Consider the following 22,658-nt stretch of genomic DNA (forward strand, 5'->3'; position numbering starts at 1 on the left):
GTGAGCAGTAAGGATGGACAAGAACATCAACACAGAAGTAACAGATGAGAAAAGAGCAAATACATCTGATATCCCAAAGTTTACAAAGGCTCTGTTTGGAAAAAAAAAAATTGGATGGCCATTAATGTTGTTTCCAACCGGTACTGAAATGGCAGCTGCAAACACCACAGAGGCAACGAGAGCAACTACAATTGTGCATGAAGTGGCAGTGTCTTTCATCCACCTCTCTCCTTCCTTTACCAACTCCCGTTGTGCATCAGTAAATACTTCTGCAGGTGTCATTCCACTAGTGTTCCTCATTTCTTTGTCTCTAGCAGTAGAATTTTTTCCACCTCCTGTATAAAACCAAATGACTCTGGAATCAGAAAGCAAGTTTCATCTAGTTTGAGTAGTAGTAATTCAGTAGGAGGGGTTGTCCTGAGACAACACTGATAAAAATAAAAATAAAAAACTAAGACAGCGTTTGGTAAGGATTTCTAAATATGATTTGAGAATAGAGTTGTATTTTGAATTTGTGAGTTTTAAAATTATAATTTAAGTGTGAAAATTTTGTTTGGTTATGAGTTTTAAAAAGAGTTTTGAATTGAGTTTAAAATAAATGATGTGACATATGATATTTAATTCAAAAATTTATAACTAATAACCAAACACCTATGAAGCACGGATACGGACACGCAACACGACACGGACACGCCAACACGCAAATTTTCAAAAAATGGGGGACACAACACGCTGGGGACACGTTCAATATATATAATTAATTTTATTTATTATATGTCATAAAATTATTAAAAAATAATTAAAAAAACATTGAAATAACATAAAATTACATTCCATCAATACATAACATGTCATTTGAAGCTACCAACCATCATTTGTTACAAAATGCATGAAAATCAAACCACAAAATATAAAATTATCCAATGTACCAATAACTATCATCTATTACAAAATCCATAAATATCAGAAAATGTGAATTTAAGTAGAGGAAACTATTACAACATCTTCACCACCACCTCCATCTTCTCCTTCATCTGTAAATAGGACCGCCTCCATAGCCGGTTCATCAAGTGAGAGGTTAGCTATCCCAAGCATTCCAATATCATCAAGTGAGTCAAAGTTATCTCCAGCAATGTCCCACATTTTTGTCTCTCCTTGCAAGTATTGGGAGCTCCTCCTTGATAAAAGACGAAGATTGCTATGAATGAACACCAAGTCCTCTGCTCTTTGAGGGACCATTTTGTTCCTTCTCACTGAGTGAATAAAGGAGTAAGTACTCCAATTTCTCTCACAACAAGATGAAGAGGCGGGTTGCACAAGTAATCTCAAATCTAGTTTTTGAAGAGATGGTGCATATGCACCATATGCACACCACCAAGTATAAGGGTCCATGTGCCACCTATTATAAATAGAATCATACTCCGAGAATGCTTCAACATAACCCGAAAATTTTCCAAACTCAGTTATCACCTTGGTTCGCTCTGTGATATCTTCAAAATACCTCTTAAAACACTTGTTCCTCTCACGTGTCACCTCTTCATCCCTATGTGGAGGAACTCTATTTTGATCCTCATAGAGCCACTCATCACTATAATATCTACAATACAAAATAGGAAAAAATAATTATTTCAAGAAAGAGTAGATAAGTCCATTAAAATGAAATATCTAAAACAAATTTAAATGTGATACTTACTTTGGATTCAATGAATGTGCCATACAATGGAGAGGAGTATTGTTTTTATTCCAACGATCCACGAGAATTTGATGTACCACATTGTAAAATGTAGATTCCTCATCTATTCTTTTCCCTTCATGCCTATATATTGTCATCTTCACTTTCTCTATCATTGTGTCCCACATATCATACACTAAGTGAAGGCAAGGTTTGTCCGTATCACAAGCCCTAAGCATGTCATATATAGGACCCGTGAAGGAAAGAATATAATCAATGTAGTCCCACCACACATCATCCAAAATCTTTTCTTTTACAAATTTGGCCTTCCCAACATCATCCTCTCTATAGCAATTCCACTTGTCACTAATTACCATTGCTTGAAGCCCATGTTTTATAAGCTTCAACCTCTTGAGCATCACAATTGTGGAGGCAAATCGTGTTTCGGCAACCGATAGCAACTTCAATGACACAAATTCATTGTACATAGCCAATCGCATTGAGTGATTAGAGATAAAATTTTTAATCATTAAACCATCTCCGGCAATATCACTAATCCAACTACACTCTTCATATGTGACCTCATTCCTCTCAATATTCTTTCCCGCACAAATATTTTTCAAAGCTAGATTTAATGTGTGCACTACACAAGGAGTCCATAGAATATGAGAGAATTGAGCTTCAATGAGTTGTCCAGCTGCCTTACAATTAGGAGCATTATCCGTGATGACTTGAACAACATTACTAGCCCCAACCTCATTAATCACTTCTTTCATCAAATTTGCAATAAAATATTTGTCTTTAGTTTCTCCAGAACAATCAACTGCCTTAATAAACATAGGCCCACTTTCACTCACCGCCATAAAATTAATCAAAGGCCTCCTTTGAGAATCACTCCAACCATCACTAACAATGCTCACCCCTTTTTCCTTCCATGTACCCCTAATTGGTTGTAACAATCTATCAATATTTGCCCTCTCCTTTTGAAGTAATGTGGTTCGTAACAAATTATAACCGGGAGGCAAATATCCAGGAATATTATGGTTTGCAGCAAATGTGTAAGAGCTAACATAGTAAGGATTTCTTGCAAGATTAAATGGTACCCCCCCTGAGTAGAACTTCCTAGCAATTTCAAAATGTAATTGCTCTCTATCCTTCATGTTGAATGCTTTCTCAATAGCACTCCCACTCCCAGGCGCACTTCCACTCCCACTCCCACTTGCACGTCCTCCGTTTCTTTGATTCATAAGCATAACTACTACCAACTGATACACTAGAAGGGGGTAGTGGTACATTTTTGGGATGAGCATTTTTAATTCTCAATTCAGCAGCATCATTCTCATTTTGCAATTGTGAAAGTTTTTGACTTGTAATTTTCTTACAAGCACCAATTCCCTTTCCTGGAAGTTTTAATAGATGTGCCCTTGCTCTTGTATATGAACCTTTGAAAGTATTATTACAAAAATTACATTGTAATTGGCAATTTCCTCCTCCTTCCCCAGGTTTTGTTAATTTAGTTACATACTTCCACAATGGTTTGTTCTCATCAAAATAATCATCAGGCATATCATTAGAACTACCACCCGCAGTAGCCATTGTTTCAGAATTACAAATTTGTTCCTATAATAAAATTAATAAACATACATTATTATTAAAATTAACAAAACTAATAAAATATATACTAATTTATATATATATATATATATATTCTGAAATAAATACATATTCTGAAAAAAGACTTATTAACAAAAACTAATTAATAAATATATATATATATATTCTGAAATAACTTATTAACAAAACTAATTAATAAATATATATATATATATTCTGAAATAATAGAAAAAAAAGAAAAAGAAAAAGACCGAAGTCGAAGACGAAGGAAGGACGAAGACCAGAAGAAGACTCAGAGAGAGAGAGAGAGAGAGAGAGAGAGGAGACCTCGACAGACACAGAGAGAGAGAAACATCGACTGGCGAAGACCAGAAGAAGAAGGAAGAAGACCGAAGCTGAGGAAGGAAGAAGAAGGTGTACCTTACGAGCGAGGAGCGACGGCCGAGGAGCGACGACGAGCGACGAGCGATGACGAGCGACGGACGAGCGACCAGGTTGTCTTTCTCCTCTGTTATCTGCCTTCTCTCTTTCTCTTTTTGTTCTCTACTAACCTCTTAGATCGATTTAGGGCTTTTGATTTAGGGCAAACATAATTTTTTTTGCTTTTTTACAGATTGACCCCAAAAATATTTTGTAAATTCTGAAATTGACCCTAAAAATGTTTTGTAAATTCTGAAATTGGCCCCGTGCGTGTCCCAAAGTGTCCATAACATGTCCTGGACGTGTCCGGCTTCAGAAAAAATAAAAAAAAAATTGGACACTCTCTAGTGCGTGTCGGACACGTGTCCACCGCGTGTCCGACGCGTGTCCGTGTCCGACACTGGTACGGAGCCCTCGGAGAGGTGTCCGTGCTTCATAGCCAAACACATAACTCAAAATCTTATTCAAAGCTTATAAAAAAAATTTAAAAAATTCTAAAAATATTTTTTATTTAAAATATAAAAATAACATGTGCCAAAAAAAAAAAAAAAAAAAAAAAAAAACGAACCCTGTTCCGGTTAACCGGTTTGGACGTCCAGGTTAGTCAAATTTTTCCGTTGAAAAAGTGTTTTCAAAAGTGAGTGTAGAATTATAATTCGAAAATTCAAAACAAATACCACACTAAAATCAATGGGTGAAAATGTGTTTGGAGAGTTTCTCCAAACACAGCGTAATTGTAGCCTGAACTCAACCCCAAGTTCAAGATTAATGGGATTAGTTTGCTGGCCAGAATTTTTGCACTTTATTAGGTCAAGAGTTGGATTTTTTCCACCCATGCATGAATATATTCTCCTGATTTTAATTATGGTCTCTCCCATTTTTGGAGTTTTTATATAATTGTGATTTGTACTATAATTGATGATTCATTCAACTACATTATAATTGAGATACAATATTAAAAAAGGAAAAAAAAAAATTGAGAATAAAACTTAATTGACATGACACAGAAGTTACTAAAACCATCTAAAATCATCACAAATAAATTAAATATAAGTAAAAAGAAAAAGAAAAGAGAAAAAGAAACTTGGTTAGCTCAATCTACGGGTGGGCATCCACCGGGTTGGATCAAGGGGCAGGCCTAGGCTAGGAAAAATAGCAAGAAACTATCGTGCCCATGCTTGGCCATGCCCGACATCAAGCCTAAAAATCTGATCCCAAGTCCGGACTTAAAATGATGTTAAAATCTCAAGCCCGTCAAACAAACTCATATTATGATAAAAATAAATCTTACAAAATTAACAATTAATAAAATTTGTAGAATCTTAAATGGAAAATCTTGAATGGAAAGCCAATGGCTGAAATAGTGGAATCAAATTTGTTTGTAGGTGCCTTGTGCTAAAAAATGGGTCTGTGATAACTGGAACTCTTTCTCTAAAAAACATAATGCCAATTGACATTATTTACTACTTGACCAGTAACACGATGCGGAAATGATATTCAGATATGTAACTTGTGATAAAGTTTTTATTTTTTGCTCACGAGTGTTTGTGGTTTTGCTCCTACTAATCTCTCTCTCTCTCTCTCTCTCTCTATACATATATATATATATATATATATATATTCTAGTATCATATTTAACTAAGCCTAAGTCACGGGATGGCCTCCAGGGGAAGTAGGAAATAGGACTTTTAACCATTTAGTCCTCACCTTGCAATTCGAACCCATGACTTCCCATATATCATAGGCACTAGTCACCAAGACAACCCAATTGGTTTATGATAAGGTCTACCTAGAGAAGAAAAAAATATAAAGAACGAAATAGCTAATCATTTTATTCAATTAGCAATTATTTGTTTACTATAGGGAATCGGAAAATTACCTTAAACCACTGCAATTCCCGCTGCATCTGTAGTGCTGCACCAACTGCACTCACTCTGAGACTAAGTCGCTGTTGAGGTCCCGACCATCCAGCCCAATGCAGACCATGGTTTCCCATTGAGTTAGGACTGATAAAAGTAACCAACCAAACTCCTCAAGTTGATATATGAGGTTGAACACATTTTCATGATGATACACAATTGCATATTGGAAAAAGCTTTGCTTCTTCGGGTTTGTAAGACCAACCACAGAAAGGCATGACTTTAAATTTTTTCAACAATTTCATGAATCCCAACAGACGTTGCTTTCAGTAACGCTGGTGTAAATATCCGAGCAGCTTGTGAAAATTTTGATTTTGTAACTTCCATGCGAATGAATTGGACAAGCTCAAGTGCTTGATGGTGTACCAATTTCTTTTCTCAGATATGCTTGGCACTGTAATTAAATAATTTTTTAAGGATATGCAGTAACAATGAATTCTAGTCTAGCATAAATGTAAAACAATATTCACCTAATCCTTATGAATTTTTACGACGACTTCCCAAAACATTGCATACCGCTTAACTGCACAACAAATACCAAAACAGTCAAAACCTGAGAGGGAAATGCTCTGGTGACAAGCTAATTGCTAACAAATTGGAGACAGGTTTTTAGTATACATAGCTTTTCAAAACTCAGCTGGTTCAAGTAACCTAAAGAAAGTGAGTTTACCAATATAATCTAAAATGCTTAAGCTCAATGATGTAGGCCGAAATGTACCACATTGAGGCCATTCAAGTTACATTTTTAGTCTTTCAATTTTGTTTATTTGGTGGAGATGATTTGTTTCGTGCACTTGTACAAATTTGGCAGGAAATATGAAAATTCAATCAAAAAGGGAGCGAAAGCAGATCCTCCGTGTGAGAAGTGAAGAATCCGAGCCAGCCAGACCACCGCACGTGCAGCCAAGCTTCACCGCATGTGTGGCCCACCACCACTCGAGCGGCCCACATGGGCGCTCGAGCGGCCCACATAGGAATGCGTGCACGGAATTTTTGGTCTGTTTTGCTGAGAATAAAAGACAGAAAAATAGGCAAACCTAGGGTTCGAAAATTAATTTAGAGAAAAGGGAGGCTAAGGTTCTAAAGAGGTGATATTCTACCAAAGCTTGAAGGACACTTCCATGGGGGTTTCTTCCTCATCTTCTTCCTCTTCCCACTCCTCTATGAGTGGTTAGTCGTCTTTTCTAGGGTTTTGATGAAACCCTAGCCATATAATAGGATTTTTCATTAGCTTTAATTGTGAATTGGTTTGAATGGATGTATAGATGATTTAGAAGTCTTTAATATTTGTTTCTTTCATCTCTTCAAGCATTTTACTCTCTGTGATTGTTTAATGTTTTCCATACATTAGTTTTTTTGTGTTTGTATACAAAGTACGAGATGAGTCATGCTATGAGAGACAGGTCGTATTGCTACCATAATTTAGAGCAAACGACTCGTACTACTCGGGATGATTCGTGCCTGTACGTTGAATGCGACAACCCTCTTGATCAATATTTCAAACTTGTAGTTATGAAACATTGGGTAGTTCAAACCAAATCGCGATTGTTGGCCAATGTTAAGTCTCATTCATGTGGTTAGTGGTGAATTCTCTGCCCTAGGATTTTTCCCGAAAATTAATATCTCAAACCCTAATTTTAATTGTCAATATAATTCTTCAATTCCATTTAATTGATGTTTAGTTATAAAATCAATCTTATCTTTTTAATCAAAATTAATTTAGGAATTTAGTGATTGAATTAATCTAATCTCACATTTGTCCCTGTGGATGGATACCTAGATTTGCCATTATTCTAATAGAATTTGGTATAATTTAGTGATTTATTTTTGGTGTGTGTAAAGACCCATAACTCAAGTTAATTAGTAACAAACTAGTGTTGCCATACATCTTCAAGATCGCCCATATAAATTTCCAATGTGGGACAAGAGTCTTGTCACACCCACAATCTACTGGCCCAAGTAACCTATAGGAAAATCGATCGATTAACATGACCCAAAATGCTTAAGTATCAGTTAAACAAAAGATCATCCATGAAAACTTCCCATGTGGGACAGGATTGTTACAAACTACCCTTTTATACTCCGGTATGTCCATAATCAATCCTAGTACCACAGTCAACTCTTGGTCAGTCCAGAACAATGATCCTTGTGTTTATGTGGTCGGCTTTGATTATATTTGCCACATCCAAAAACCTGTTGTCCTAAGTACCACTAGGCCGCCACCACCATATTCAACAAATCACTGTGCAAATTTAATGCCAAATGGTGCCAAGCAATGAAGATCGAAACCCAATAGGCTAGCACTCAACAGAATATTTAGTATTGAGATTAAAGGTTCAAGGCTTACCAAAAGTCAAACCAAAAATAAAGCAGTTGGAAGGATTCTCAATGTCTCCTCCACTATGGTGCTTTGTAATGTTTTCCAATTTCATTGCAAGATCTACATGACATAACAAAAAACTTAAGTGAATTTTGCGTGTATAAAGTCCTTCATGGATTCAAATTTACTTTATCTACACCTTTAGCTATCTTATTTTTACATGCAACATTAAGTAAGAAATTGGTACACAACAAACATATATTGCACACCAAGATTTCCGTAGCCATCTCAGTTTTATATGTTTTATTTGGCCAATGTATTTCATGACTTTCTTTAGCAATGTCCACATCTTTTGTGTATCCTCTAATTCCATTAGTGGTAGCTCGAGCCAAAAACAAACAAATAAGACTAATGCTATACAAATATAATTTTCATACAAAAATAATGTGAGATCTCTAGACATCCTTTTATTTCAAACCAGAACACTAATTATTGTAGCTTGTAATTATAAAAATGTCTCTATCAAACCACTTTCAATAGGCTTTATGTATAAAAAATCTGCTTGTGAAACATTTCCAACAAATAATTAAGTAATTCATCAGTAGAGAAAATTGTTGAATAGGTAATAGATAAAGAGAATAGAGAAGGGATCGAAGAGAATGACATGTATAGATGAAGTTCTGCCAGAAGTTTAAGGGGGTTCCACTTCGAAATGAAGAACGATTTTCAACAATTACCATCAAAGGAGAGAGTTCTTCCATGCATGCCAACTTTGGGTTGCACTGAAGCAAGGTTAGAGCAATGTCTGTAGGATTGATGGCAAAAAAAAATAAAAATAAAAAACAGTTAGTTAACTGATAAGAAGTTATTCTCTTTTAAAAATATGATATTGCCTTTTTTTTTTTAAAGTGAAGTTTTGATATGTTCCACAGACTTGGGTTATCAACGGGTGATTATAGAGAGAGAGGGAAAAAATATTGCTCACTGTTTGACTAGAATGGCTATGGCTGTCATCTTTTGAGTTTTCTAGTATTTGGATAGAGGAAGTCCCACAATCTATATCCCCTCTAGTATGGCTGAGGCTTCTAGCATTCTGTAAGTGTCTTTTCTGGGTATCTCCCATTAAATAAGTAAATAAATAAAAAGAAAGAGGTATCTAATGAAAATAATTAAGATAGTTGGAAACCATTCTCATAAAAAAAATACAAAAGGTAAATTACAAATTCACCTTTTAAAATATAATCATTTTCCAACTTTGGTCCCTAATGAAAAGATTACCCACTTAGGACTCTTCAACTTATCTTAGTTTGGTCTAAATTTCAATGGTCAGAAAATGCCACATGGCATGAGGCAGCCTAAACCAGACACATACCAAGGGGTAATGCGTGAAAATGTGAAAAAGGGTTGTCTAATACACAAAAATAACAAAGAAATTTGGTTCACTCGGGGTGAGTGAACTCAAGTTTTTGGATTGAGGGTTAGACGTTTTTCAAAAAATTTCCTGATCGATTTCATCACTAATAATTTTTTATCGCATCAAACATAAGGATCACATAAAACACACATTTCATTATTAATTAAATTGACACAATTGTAAGAATGAGACCTATTAAAGTGTCATGAAGTTGCATATTTAGGGATCAAAAAGAGTATTTATTACATTATTAAATATTAATCACTCACCATAAAGTCCACAATGTGCTAGAAAATGTAACCGTTTAGCACCTGATTTATCAACGGTTTGAGCTTTGCATCTTCTCTGATGACATCCGATAAGTAAAGAACCATCTCCCTATTCCCATGTGCAGCAGCATAATGGAGAGGTATATATCCGTCAAAGTCCTGAACATTAGATAGCTTCAGGTTCTTCTCCACTAACAGTTTGGCCGCCTCAATGTTGTTCGCTCCAGCAGCTATGTGAAGGGCTGTCTGTCCAAAGAAGTCAGCTAGAACTAGAGCCTCTGGTGCCATATTCTCCACTAGCTTCTTTGCGGTTTCTTCGCACCCACCTAACAGCAGCATGGAGTGCTGTTTCTGACCATACCGTGATGGGAACCCTAATTGCATCTGGTTCTTGTTTTATAAATTTGAGGGCGTTCTCCCAATCACCTTTGATTTCATCCTCGTGTAGTGATTGATAACATTTTAGCCTCGTCTCTGTTTCTTTGTCTATCATCCATCAAACACATACAGATCAGATGACAGTCGACACATGGTTGGTTGACAAAACACAAACAGGAAAATAAAATTCAAAGGGCCACATTAGTTTCATGTCTGGCGGTGATCCTTTTCAATGTCTTTTGGGCATAAAGGATTTGTTCGGCTTCGTTAATGCCAGGTGGACGAACAGGCGGCATTGCAACTTGACTTCAAAGCGCAAAGGGTTGACTATCACAATTAAAAAACAAAATGATTTCGTCAAAAGTGATATTTTCGTGAAAGTGCAAGGGAGCAAAGTGTATTGACCCTTAAAACCTTTAAAAAGTCATTACCAAGTTGAGAAAAAGCTTTAGCCAAGTGGAACATTTTCTCCAACATTGTCCACACCACTTTAGCAGTTCTAAAAAGCAGAACTTGTTGGAGGATATATTTGGTGAGCATAATCAGGATCCATCCCCATATGAGATTGTCTGATCTTTTCCAGGACCTGTAATCCTGATTATCAACCTCTTCTATACAACTAGCAGAATAATCACCAATATCTGAGACGGGGACCCCTTCAGGCAATGCCTCAACCGTGCCATCGATGAAACCAGCTAAGCCTTGAAGATCAGTGAAGTCGAGCATCGATTTTTTACTTGACAACTGAACTGGGCCCAAGTAAACTTCTGATCTTTCCCAGGAACTGTAATCATCATTCTCAACCTCTTCTGTACTGATAGCATAATCATGACCAACATCTGAAACAGGGATCCTTTTAGGTGGAGCCTAAACCGTGCCATCGATAAAACCAGCCAAGCCTCGACGCTCAATGAAGTCGAGCATAATTTTTTTCCAGTCAAAGTAGAGTTATTTTCATTGAGCTCGGGGACAAACTCACTCACATTAAAGTCTGGCGGATATGGGTACTTCTCAAACAAGGAAGACATTGATAGAATAGAAGCAACCTAGTTTGAGATATATCCTCTCTTATATGTTCAAGTTTTAAAGTCTAATGCGATGCAGAAGACCATCAATTTAATAATTATTCAACCCTTTTGTGTATATAGCTCAAATTTAAAGTGGTTCTATATTCTTTTCATAAAGTGGACACAGTTAAGGAATGTAAGGCCACAAATATTCATTAATCAATGTCTATGACATTGGTTAACAAACTATAGTTACCATACGTATATATATTTATATATTACATGATGCGACATATCTATAGTAGTTGAATATTAATGATTTATTTATTTTTTAATGATAAATAAATGCAATATTATTAAAAACAGCATCAAGCTGATGCAAAAGAATACAACTAAAGAATCCTCATGGAGGGAAATGCAATATCAATGATTGTGAGTGCACCACATCAAACAATAAACAAACTATAGTAAAAAAAAAATGGTCATCTTATGTTATCTATTTGCAAAAATAAATAAATTATTAAAATTTCCTAATATATATATATATATATATGTATGTATTATCGCTTTAGTTATTCACTTTTGATAATATTTACACAAAAAATATTAACAATAATAAAAAAGAAATTGTCCATCCAGACACATTGGATCAATGAATATAATCTATAGCTAACCATTAACACATAAATGTGTCTCAAATTTTTGCCGGTTAGTTAGCCAAATAAAAGTCTCATGCAATTATCACTAAACATGGCAGAGAATAAACAGTTCTTTTAATTGCATATAAGCCAATTACAGAATCAAACATAAACCTCTCACATAGATGTGGGATCCACAAAAAGGTAAGTCCACCTCATGTAAAAGGATTGTATCCAATTCTGTGATCACATTTTGCATTCTCAAACTTTTTCAAGAATAAAATGTACGTGTATGAGTGAAGACTTTACATCAGCTTGAAATGAAAAGTTTTCTAAATGCTGCGTTTCTTTTAGGGGACATCGGAAAATTATTACATTGATTTTTAACTTTTCTTGGAATTTTTTTGAGACATCATGAGTTGTAGTCTAAAAGAGAAGAATATTGTCAGTGCAAAGATTCTGAGCCCGGTCAAGGTTTCATGGAATAACTGTTATAAGGTGATAAACCCACTAGGATGGGAGGCATATCAAAGTTACTATGTTTGAATTTTCGTCCTAAAAGGGAGGGATTTTGAAAATAGAGTAATGTTATGGGAGCTTCTATTTACACAACACCATAGATTTAACTCCTTACAACCCTCGTTTTCTTTTTCTTTTTTTAATTACAATTCTATCCTCAGTAAAATTACCAAACACCCCTCCAACTGCCATTGCTGTCAGTGCCACACCCTTCCCCACTAGCCGCTATCCCTCCCCACCAACCCGCAAACCACCGCAAACCCTTCCCTCCAGCCCTTGAACCACCAAAAAAAAAAAGCCCTTGAACCACCACAAACCCTCCCCACAAACCCACGCTGGCACTGCTCCTTCCCCCATAACCACCAGCCTACCTTGCCCACCACCCCTCCCCCCCATTCCCTCCCTAGTGAACCACCCCATCTCATTTGGTGGCCGATCTCCAAACAAACACGATTTTTTCGATATCAAAAAACCAAACAAATGCCATTCCTAAGGCTCCAGTTATGTAGATCTGAACATTGAGTATCAAACATTACTACTAATCTTTTTTATCATAGTTATAGAACTACCATGCAGTAACAAATATCATTGGAATTCAACAAAGAAGACTTATATTCTAACAGCTAGTAAAGTAAATAAAAAAAATGTAATGATATAAGTGACTGCAAACAGTTAGAAAGCAAGTGAATATTCTTAATCAATACCAAAGCAAATAGCAATCCATAATTTCTTTTTTAAAAGAAAATTGTTATATATGAGCATATTTCTTACTTCTTTTTCTTTTCACTAGACACAAAAATATGGGTCGTACATGTATTTATTAATGTGGATTCCAATACCTTGGTGTCTAGTGGTGAAAAATTAATTTACGTATAGCACTATTTTTTTTTTCTTAATAGCAATTCATAATTGTGTTTTGAAATTTGAAATGTAGAGCAAGAACACAGCACGATTAAATTTTTATTATTAAAAACACAATGATACTTGCACAAAATTACAAGTAGTCACACTATAAGCTTTTTGTATGATTTACACACATAAGAGGACTTCACTTGCTCACACACTTAACCCACATACACTTCACACACATTTTAAAGACACCTTTAATCACTTATTCACTCCCACCTTTACTTCACAACTCAAGTAAACCTCTTGCTTGCATCACAATGCACACCATTCCACACTAGGAACACCTTATACAGACATACCAGCTTGTATCCACACACTTTCACACAGTGGGGAGCCAAGCCTCCCTACTGGTAGGCGTTCAAAGATTCATGAAGAACCGAGAGAGAGAGAGAGAGAGAGAGAGAGAGAGAGAGAGAGAGAGAGAGAGAGAGAGAGAGATGTGGTGCATACCAACAGCCTTTGAGCTGAAGATATATTTTTGGAGTCTCAACTTTTGGTGTTTTAACTAGAGGAGCAAATCATCACCTTGCTTACCAAAAATGCCAGGACCGTAGGTAGATTTAATCATCTCTTTAAGGAGAGGAAATTGCAAGGCTACAAACAAAGTTGCAGGTAAACAGGCCAATGCAACAATAGGTATAAGAATCCATGCTGCATTATCTCCAAACACAAGATAGAGTGTAGCACCAAAGGCTATCATTGTCGATAATATCGAAACAAATAAGGAAACGAGACCAATAATTAACCTATTGGGTAGGGCATAGAGAAAATCCTCTTCTGCATAGCGAGAAGTGAGGATGGACAAGAACATCAACACAGAAGCAATGGATGAAAAAAGAGCAAGTGCATCAGATATGCCAAAGATTATAAACGGTTTTTGCTTGAAAAAAATTGGATGGCCATTTTCGTTATTGTTTCCACCGGGCACTGTAATGGCTGCCGCAAACACCACAGTGGCAATGAGCGCAGCTACAATAGTGCATGAAGTGGCCGTGTCTTTCATCCACCTCTCTCCTTCTTTCACCAACTCTTTATGTGTATCTGTAAACATTTCTGCAGGTGTCATTTCCAAGATATTCTTACGCTCCTTGTCTCGAGGCCGTGCAAATTTTTCCACTTCCTGTTTGTTTACAAGATTTAGAGGTGTTTGACAAACTTATTGCATTCAATTATATAGCTTAATCAGCTTAATTATTTTTAACCAAAAAATTAGCCTTTTTTAAACTATCCAAAGAGGGTTTTTCTAGCTTAACTTTTTTAGTTTATGGATATTTGTTAAAAAAGTCCGTCCATATTTTCATAGTTAAGGGTGTGTCTCTTTAAAAAGTAATTAGGTTTAAAAAAGTTACGGGAATTTTGGACTTTACCCTTCAAAAAATTACTTTTAATTTTTTTATTATTATTGATACTTGTTAGTTTATCTGTTAAGCACTTTGCAATTAGGAATCTCTATGATAATTTTTGGTGCAATAAATTGTAATGGTGGTTAAGGGTGATCGAAACCCTTAAACCACTTTCAAACCACCAATTCATTGTATTTTAGTCTTTAAATCACTTTTAAACTACTATTGCAAGACTATTTTAAATCTTTTAAACTACTATTATAAAATTATTTTGTATTAAAAATTATTGCAGAGAATCCTAATCCATTCAAAAGGCGTTAGCACCATTGATCTCTAGTATGAGCAGTAAGTGGTTTGACTGGAGACATTGTCACTCAAGAAAGGTTGATGGTTTAATCCATGCATTCTAATAACAAAAGTTTATGAAATTTATTTTTCCTCTGTGAGATGGAATTCCTTAGCAGGTATGCTAATTTTGATACAATAATACTATATATTCAGAAAAATTATCTGTACCAAAAAAAATATTCAATTATTTTGTAACTAACAAATATTATTCAATTATCTATACCCAATTTTTTTTTTGAATAATTGAATATTCAATTATTCAGAAAAATTACTGGTACCCAGAAAAATATTCAATTATTTTGTAATAACAAATATTCGATGATTATCTCAAAGTTGGAAGAGGGATGCTTTTAGCTTCTATTTTCTAATTATCAACTTTCAACTTGAGAAAAAAATATCAAACATGCCTTTGTTGTATCAAATGATTGTGTGGCACAATAAACAAAATATGATAAAAATATAATTATCCTAACATTATTAGGGAAAAGATTACCTTAAACCACTGTAATTCCCGCTGCACTTGTAGAGCTGGACCTGCTGCACTGACTTTGAGTTGCTGCATAGGTCCCAAAAATCCAGCCAAATGCAGAGCATTGTTTGAAGACATATCTCGTGATGATAAAAGAGCATGGCTATAGTCCTCAAGTTGATATATAAGGTTGAACACACTTTCACTTCGGCACATAATTGCATATTGGAATACGGTTTGGTCCTCCATGGTGCGAAGATTAATCGTATTAGGGTCTGACTTTAAAATCTCTTCAACGATTTCTCGAATCCCAAAAGATATTGCTTGGTGTAAAGGAATCACAAATATCTGGGGCGCTCTTAGGATATTTGATTTTACAACTTCCATGCAAAGGCGTTTGACAAGCTCAAGTGCTTGATGGTGTAACAATTTTTTCTCTCGTATGTGCTTGATCTGTGGCACTGTAATTAAAATGATCTTAAGGATCCAATAACAATTAATAAATACTAGACTAACATGAACATAAAATGGTATTCATTGACTCCCTACCAAAATTTTCAGCCACATCCCAAAATATAGCATGCAATCTTCGCTTCACTGCACAGAAATACTAAACCAGTCAAAATCAGTGACGAAATGCCTTGGTGACAATCTAATTCCTACAGAATCAAAGAAAAGGTTTTGAGCATACACAGATTCTCAAGCTTTATTCATAAGTAATTCATAGATTGAACCCTTCTAATCTCTAGTTTGGATTTAGTAGAGAAAAATCTTATAAGGAGATATTTATGGTTGAAGCTCCAGCCTAATAATGATTTGTATGTAGACATTCTCTCATTCTATGTTGCTCATTGGAACCTACTTCTCTAGTGCTTGGAGGATTTGAAAACAATTTTTTTTTTTTTAATCAATGGCTTATTTTTCCCAAAAATATAGGTAAGAAACTTGCTTCATTTATTTTTAATTTATTATTATTATGGTGGTATATCATAGTGATGATATATATGCTTGCCGTCACATTTTAGTTCTACTGCATTGTTTGGATTTTGATGATCATGCTATAATAAAATTAATTAATCCCAATGAAGGATTTCATATTATTTTTGTTTAAGCAATATGTGCCATTGCATGAGTTTCCATCTTGTCCATCAAAGTTCTCCAATCAATTTGGAACCAGCTTCTCTCCAGTAGGAAGAGAATGGAGAGAAGCACTGGAGCCTCCAGTTCTGTGATTTGTTGGGGCCACATTGCCGGTTTTGATGATCCAAACCAATCATTTTAAAATTTTACAAGTATAGATCATCCATAAAAAACTAGATCAATTCAATAATTATAACTATATGATTTCATTACATTTGCTTTCAAAGAAATTGATGGTTTACTCTTAAAATCATAGTTGTGTTCCTTTTTTGAAAAACAAATATGATTAAATATGTGACTCCGATTAATCCTAGACTCTCCATTCAAGAGGGACTAAAAAATGTGCATTTTTGGATAGTAGAACCAGCCCCTTCTCTCATAAATGGCGCTTCACCCTTTGTGCAACCATTGTTCAGCAGAAAAGAAGAATGAGATGATGAAAGAGAGCTCAGGCACCCCTTAGTCTGGCCTTAGGCTTGAAACAAAACTTTTTGGATTAAGGACAAAAGCTATGGACCAAACCTATTTTGCCCTTGCAAATTCAGGTTCTCAAAGATATTTTTTTATCAGCAAAAAAATTAACATTTTTTAATCATAATAGAACAAATGCGAAGGACATCATTGAAGACAATAACCCCTGCCCACAGATCAATGTTCTCACAGCTAGTATTGGGGCCATTTGTGCACTATTGTGGCTTGTAAGTACGAAATACTATTCACCCAAAAAAAGTACGAAATACTTTCACATTTGGGAGTATGTTGATGTTGATGGGTGGCCTAAGAATTTCAAGTTCTCTTTTGGGAAGTGCACATATTACTTTTGAGTTTTTAGTAGTGTGGGCGGTGGCTGCCATTCTTGAATGTTTACCAGCTATTATTTCAAACTTTCATTATGTAATACCATGTTGCAAGGATGGAGTAAGATTAGAGGTTCAAGCCTTACCATCAACCACACTTGAAATGAAGCAGTCGGTAGGATTCTCAATGTCTCTTTGGCTATGGTGGTCTGCAATGGTTTCCAATTTTATGGGAACACCTACATTAATAACAAAAGATTAGGTAAATTATACTTGAAAAAAGTACCTTATGGACTGTATTTTGCAGAAAACCTAGATTGTTGAGGAAAAAAGAGAAATATGCTCATGACATTAACTTCTTTTTGGCACATAATTGGGGGTCTGGCTAACACTTAATCATGTTTGTGTACTAGGAAAACTATTGATAGAATAAAAAATAAAACAACCAGAGTGGTCAATATCATATTCAAAAAAATTAAACATAGTGAGTCTTGTAAATAGCAGCCATTTTGTTATGAAAATACATGTAAAGAGTGAAATAAATAACACTACGAAATATATGCAATGACAAATATCATTTCTCTAATATTATTTAGCCAATGTGTTTAACCGTTCTTACTTTGACATGAAGCATCTATCTATCTGTTCATGTCATTTGTTCATCCCTATTCCCCAATTCCATTAGTGGTATCATAACAAACTATGCCAAAAATAAATACATTAATCATCAATATAATTGTACAATAGGTAATAGATAGAGAGGGGAGACAAGGACTGAAGATACTAACCTGAATAGATTAAATTCTGCCAGGAATTTAAGGGGGTTCCACTTCGAAATGAAGAAGGCTTTTTAGAAATCATTATCAGAGGAGATGGTTCCAAATATGCCAACTTAGGGTAGCGGGAAAGCACGCTTAGAGCAATATCTGTAGGATAAGGATTGATGGAAAATGGAAATTAGATTCTTTGCAAAAAACAAGTTCATGTTTTCAATTTTTTTCAATTTAAATTATGAAAATTTTAAATTTACTCACTTTAGATTCTTAAATTTTTAGAATATTTTGTCAATTTACTCACTTTTATTTTATTTTTTTATTGCACATAATATAGGGGGATTTGGTCTAAGCCCCTCGTAATAAAATTTTAGAAAAATGTTTGAGAGCCACAAAATCTGTGGCTCAAATGGCCTGAAACTGTCAAAACGACGTCGTTTTGTGTTATTTTACACTCAAAACGACATCGTTTTGAGTGTTTCAAGCCATTCGAGCCACAGAATTTGTGGTCACCTACCATTGCTGAAAATTTTAATGGATTAAGGACAGCCACAAAAAGTATTTTTTAAAAGTACAGCGCATACCATTATTATTAAAATATTAAAATATTAAAATATCTTTAGTTAGTAATTTAATCTTTTAAACTTTAAAATGATATAACTTTTAATCTTAAAATATCAATTTTTAATAAAAGTAGTAGTTATAAAATCTTCTCATCAAAATCTATCGACCAAGATTCACTCTTAAAAAAAAAAAAATTACTGTCAGAATTAATATAAACAGTTACTCTATTTCACACTAACATATTATTCTTTTTTGCATTAAATGTTATGACCGTAAAGTTTTACTGTCGTTGCAAGTTTACAAACAAATCACACAAGCAGAGTAACATATTGCTGTCATATGAATCGGACATAAAAAAAAATGAAACAGGATGCATGATCGACCAAACAACAATCAAACAAATAATTAATCAAACAATTCAACATACATGATCAAACTCAAACAACAATCAAATAATGATTGAAGGAAGCTTTAACTCTAACACGAACAGTAATGAAATGAAGAATGAACGATGATTGAAGAACGTTGTGTGATCTAGCAAATTCTGCAGACGGATTGAGCCCGATTTCGCAACATTCACTGCCTGTTTCATAATGGTTGATGATGCTCTCTGTTCTTCTCAGCCTGGATGTGATTTTGGGGGATTTCAATTTTTAACCGTGTGAGAGAGAGAAAAAAAGAAAGAAAGAGAGAGAGGGGTTTTGGTTGGGAGTGTGGTAAAAATGGAGGATGAGGTAGAGATGCTGGTCCAAGGGAGGGAAGGGGAGGGATCAGTGGCACTTGGGCGGCGCTGAATTTGTCTTGCCACTGCTCAGTAACTCTTTCTTACCTATTATTTAGGAGAAAATATTTCTTGGGGCAGGGTAATATGTCAGCATGAGGTTCAAAAAATTAATATATTTAGATTAATTTTTTTAATTATTTATAAAATAATGTATAAAAAATAAAAAGAAAATAAAATTTTTAATTTCTTAATATAGATGGTTGATTTTTTAATTCTTTTTAGTGACTTTTTAAACTAAAATATTAAATTCCAATTGTTTGCCTTGGTCTAATCTATCCTATCCTATCATTTTTTATTTTTTATTTTTTGTTTTATGTGAAGTTTTAAAGATTTTTAACAGAAATAAGTAAGATAATTGAAAATCTCTCCCTAAAAAAATTCAAAACAAGATACAAATTCACATATTTTGGGCCAATTTGAGAACGTAATTAAAACTCAAAAGTTAACTTTTAACCTATTTTGGACCATATCATCTCTTATATTTTTTACATTTTTTAAAAAAAAATAAATCAAAAAATCAGTTTTTAACCATCTTCCCAAAATGAAATCAATTTAGAAAGTCCATGTACGGTATAAACTAAAACTTTTGGTCAACATAATTCAAATCTTAAGTAATATTCAGTCTGTATTTGGTTCATAAATGTAGATAGGAATTTAAAAATGAAATTGATGAAAATGAAAAAGGTGTGTGAAATTTAAGGAAAATGAAATTGTATTTCATTCATATTTCACTTATTTTTTTATTTTTTTATTTTTTTTCAAATCCCTCATTAAATTTATAAACCAAATACAGACTCAAATATTTTTTTCTAAATTGATAATAGACATTAATTACTTACCATAAAGTCCACTAGTTGCCAACCGATACAAAAGTGTAACACCTGATCTGTCTTCAAATGGTTTTGGCTCCAGATTTTCTTTGTTGACACCCAAAGGCTTTGGCTCCAAATGTTCTGTGTTGACATCCAAAGATCTAGTGACATCCAATAAGTACAGAACCATCTCTCTAAAACCAAAATTAGCAGCATAATAGAGAGGTACTCGTCCCTTCTTGTCCAGAATATTAGGCAAGATTGTGTTCCTCTGCACTAATAGTTTGGCTGCCTCAACATTACCAGTAATTGAAGCTTCATGAAGGGCTGTCCTGCCTCTGGAGTCGACTAGAGCTAGATCCTCTGGTGACATCTTCTCTATTAACTTCTTCACAAATTCATTTCTCCGCGCCAACCTAATGGCGACGACAAGTGATGTTTGTCTTAATCCAGTGACGGGAACCCTGACTGCATCTGGTTCTTGTTCTATAAATTTGTTGGCGCTCTCCCAATCACCTTTGATTGCAGCTATGTGCAGTGGGAGGTAATGGTTTACTTTCTGTCTTTCTTCTTCTGTCATCCAATTCAACACACAAATCAGCTAACAAAAAGGTTGATCAAATTAAAGATGAAAATAAAAGGGAAACTACATGGGAATTTTTGTGGGATGTAACTTTTTTTTTTCCTGTGTTTTTTTACTATACTAAAAAGATTTGCACCCCACGCACTTGTAATTATTTTTGGTCAAAATACCGTGACCTGTAGTTTTCCTAATGCTGTGTTTGGTTGGAGTTTTTGAGGTGGGATTTGGAAAAGGAATGAGAAATGTAATCCTATTTATGTTTGGTTATAATAAAAAATATATGGGAAAAGAAAGGGGGTGAGAAATAAATAAAGAAATAGGATACCTTTTAGGACATAAATTCTATTTTATAACCAACACAACCAAACATAGTTGGGATTTGGAATTCTATTAATTCTTTCTCCTTTTCCTTTCATTTCCATTTCTCTTTCCATTTCCCTTCCCAAATCCCCCAACCAAACACAACGTAAAATAAAATGCAATGGACAGGAGTGATCCTTTTTCATGTTGTGGCATTAATAGTTTTTTTAGATCTTTCTTGCCAAAAAAGAAAAAAGAAAAAAAAGAAAAAAGGAAAAAGATTAAGATCCCCACAAACCCTCTCCTAATTTTACCCTGACAATGACAAAGGTTCGAGTTACGTGTCAACTATCAATTTGTTACAAACTCAAACATGTAAGATGTAAAATTACCAACTTAAATGGAGAGCCATAGTTTCCAAACAGTCCTACCATTTATAGTTTTCAAAATAACCCTCCATATCTAACAATGTCTCATTCTGCCTAATTACCTTGTTCGTGGAAAGCTTGAGATGGATCACACATTTTCTCCAAGGCAGTCCACACCTCTCTAGCAGTCTTATATTGAATCACGCGTAGTCGGTTATCTAAGTCAAGTGTGGTGATGATCCATCCTCGTACAAGATCGTCTGATCTTTTCCAGGATTTGTAATCCTCATTCTCAATCTCAATCTCGCCTCCAGCATCTGCGACTGATGTGGTGACCTTTTCAGGTGGAGCCTCAAGTGTGCCATCGATGAAACCAACCATGCCTCGACTCTGAATGAAGTCGAGCATCAGTTGTTTCCACTCAAAGTAATTGGCTACAAAGAGAATGATGGGGACATAGTCTTCCACTTTAAACTCTGATGGGTATGGGTACTTTGGAAAAGAGTGATGATTGCTTGATGAAGCCATTGATGGAAAATGGAAAGCTTGTTTGTTGTGATGTGATCCTCTTTTTTCTCTCTCTCTCTCTCTCTCTCTCTCTCTCTCTCTCTGTTTCAAAATGCCACTCTTTATGTTTAATGCCAGATGCAACTATAGCTTGCCATCATCTTCTACCCCAAGTTGTAAATATATATACCCACCATCTCAAAGCTTCACATATACAGAAGCAAGTAAGCTTCACACCATATGCATAACTCATAAAATCATTTAAGTTTTCACGAATTTATATAAGTGATCTCATAAAAATATATATTCTTAAAATTTTTGAAATTTACAAAATCATGTAACTTTTTTTAAACTTACACAAGTTATCTTACAAAAATGTATAACTCAAATCACAAAATTACATAATAACAATATATGCATATGTTATGCAATGCACACTTACAGATATTTATCAGTAGCAAAAATCTTGGGGAAAAAAAAAACTTGGAGGAATTACAAATTAGTTGGATATAGTGGTAAAATAATATCATTTTCATGAGGTGCAAATATATCACTTTTTTGTACATTTAATTAAATGATTCTTATGTATAATACAATTAATTTAGAACTATACCAAAAAAATCTTTGCCAATAATTGACCAATTGCTTACTCAAGGAATATGTTTAGTCTGACCCACAAAAAAAGTAGGATCTATAAAGAAGAGATTGTGTTTGATTATGTGGTATTTTTAATTTTTTTTTCTTTTTTAAGCGTCGACTTTTAAAATAGTAATACTATAAATTCATATTTA

At 34.5% G+C, this 22,658-nt stretch overlaps 2 protein-coding genes and 1 long non-coding RNA gene across 4 annotated transcripts; 1 reads left to right on the forward strand and 2 right to left on the reverse strand.

Annotated features, from left to right (window-relative positions):
• Positions 1–810: 810 nt before the first annotated feature.
• On the reverse strand, positions 811–4,273 carry LOC114289838 (uncharacterized). The gene is made up of 2 exons (XM_082872213.1): positions 1,694–4,273; positions 811–1,597 (listed from the first exon to the last, which is right to left on the reverse strand). The coding sequence occupies exons 1-2, from the start codon at positions 2,980–2,982 to the stop codon at positions 979–981; spliced, it is 1,908 nt and encodes a 635-aa protein (XP_082728339.1). The 5' UTR covers positions 2,983–4,273; the 3' UTR covers positions 811–978.
• Positions 4,274–9,959: 5,686 nt separating this feature from the next.
• Positions 9,960–21,888, reverse strand: LOC114289837 (uncharacterized). 2 transcript variants are annotated; one of them, XM_082872208.1, is made up of 7 exons: positions 21,483–21,888; positions 20,137–20,682; positions 17,965–18,102; positions 17,323–17,415; positions 15,789–15,836; positions 15,264–15,700; positions 9,960–10,114 (listed from the first exon to the last, which is right to left on the reverse strand). In XM_082872208.1, the coding sequence occupies exons 1-7, from the start codon at positions 21,886–21,888 to the stop codon at positions 10,091–10,093; spliced, it is 1,692 nt and encodes a 563-aa protein (XP_082728334.1). In that variant the 3' UTR covers positions 9,960–10,090. The 2 variants fall into 2 exon arrangements, with proteins under 2 accessions (XP_082728334.1, XP_082728332.1); XM_082872206.1 differs by lacking the exon at positions 9,960–10,114 and adding an exon at positions 13,102–14,199.
• LOC145791776 (uncharacterized) lies at positions 20,521–22,027 on the forward strand. The gene is made up of 2 exons (XR_014331179.1): positions 20,521–20,653; positions 21,705–22,027. It is a non-coding gene; the product is annotated as an uncharacterized LOC145791776 (long non-coding RNA).
• The last annotated feature ends 631 nt before the right edge of the window (positions 22,028–22,658 follow it).

This window comes from Camellia sinensis, chromosome 1 (assembly GCF_055761805.1).
Source record: "Camellia sinensis isolate YWXY chromosome 1, ASM5576180v1, whole genome shotgun sequence".
NCBI lineage: Eukaryota > Viridiplantae > Streptophyta > Magnoliopsida > Ericales > Theaceae > Camellia > Camellia sinensis.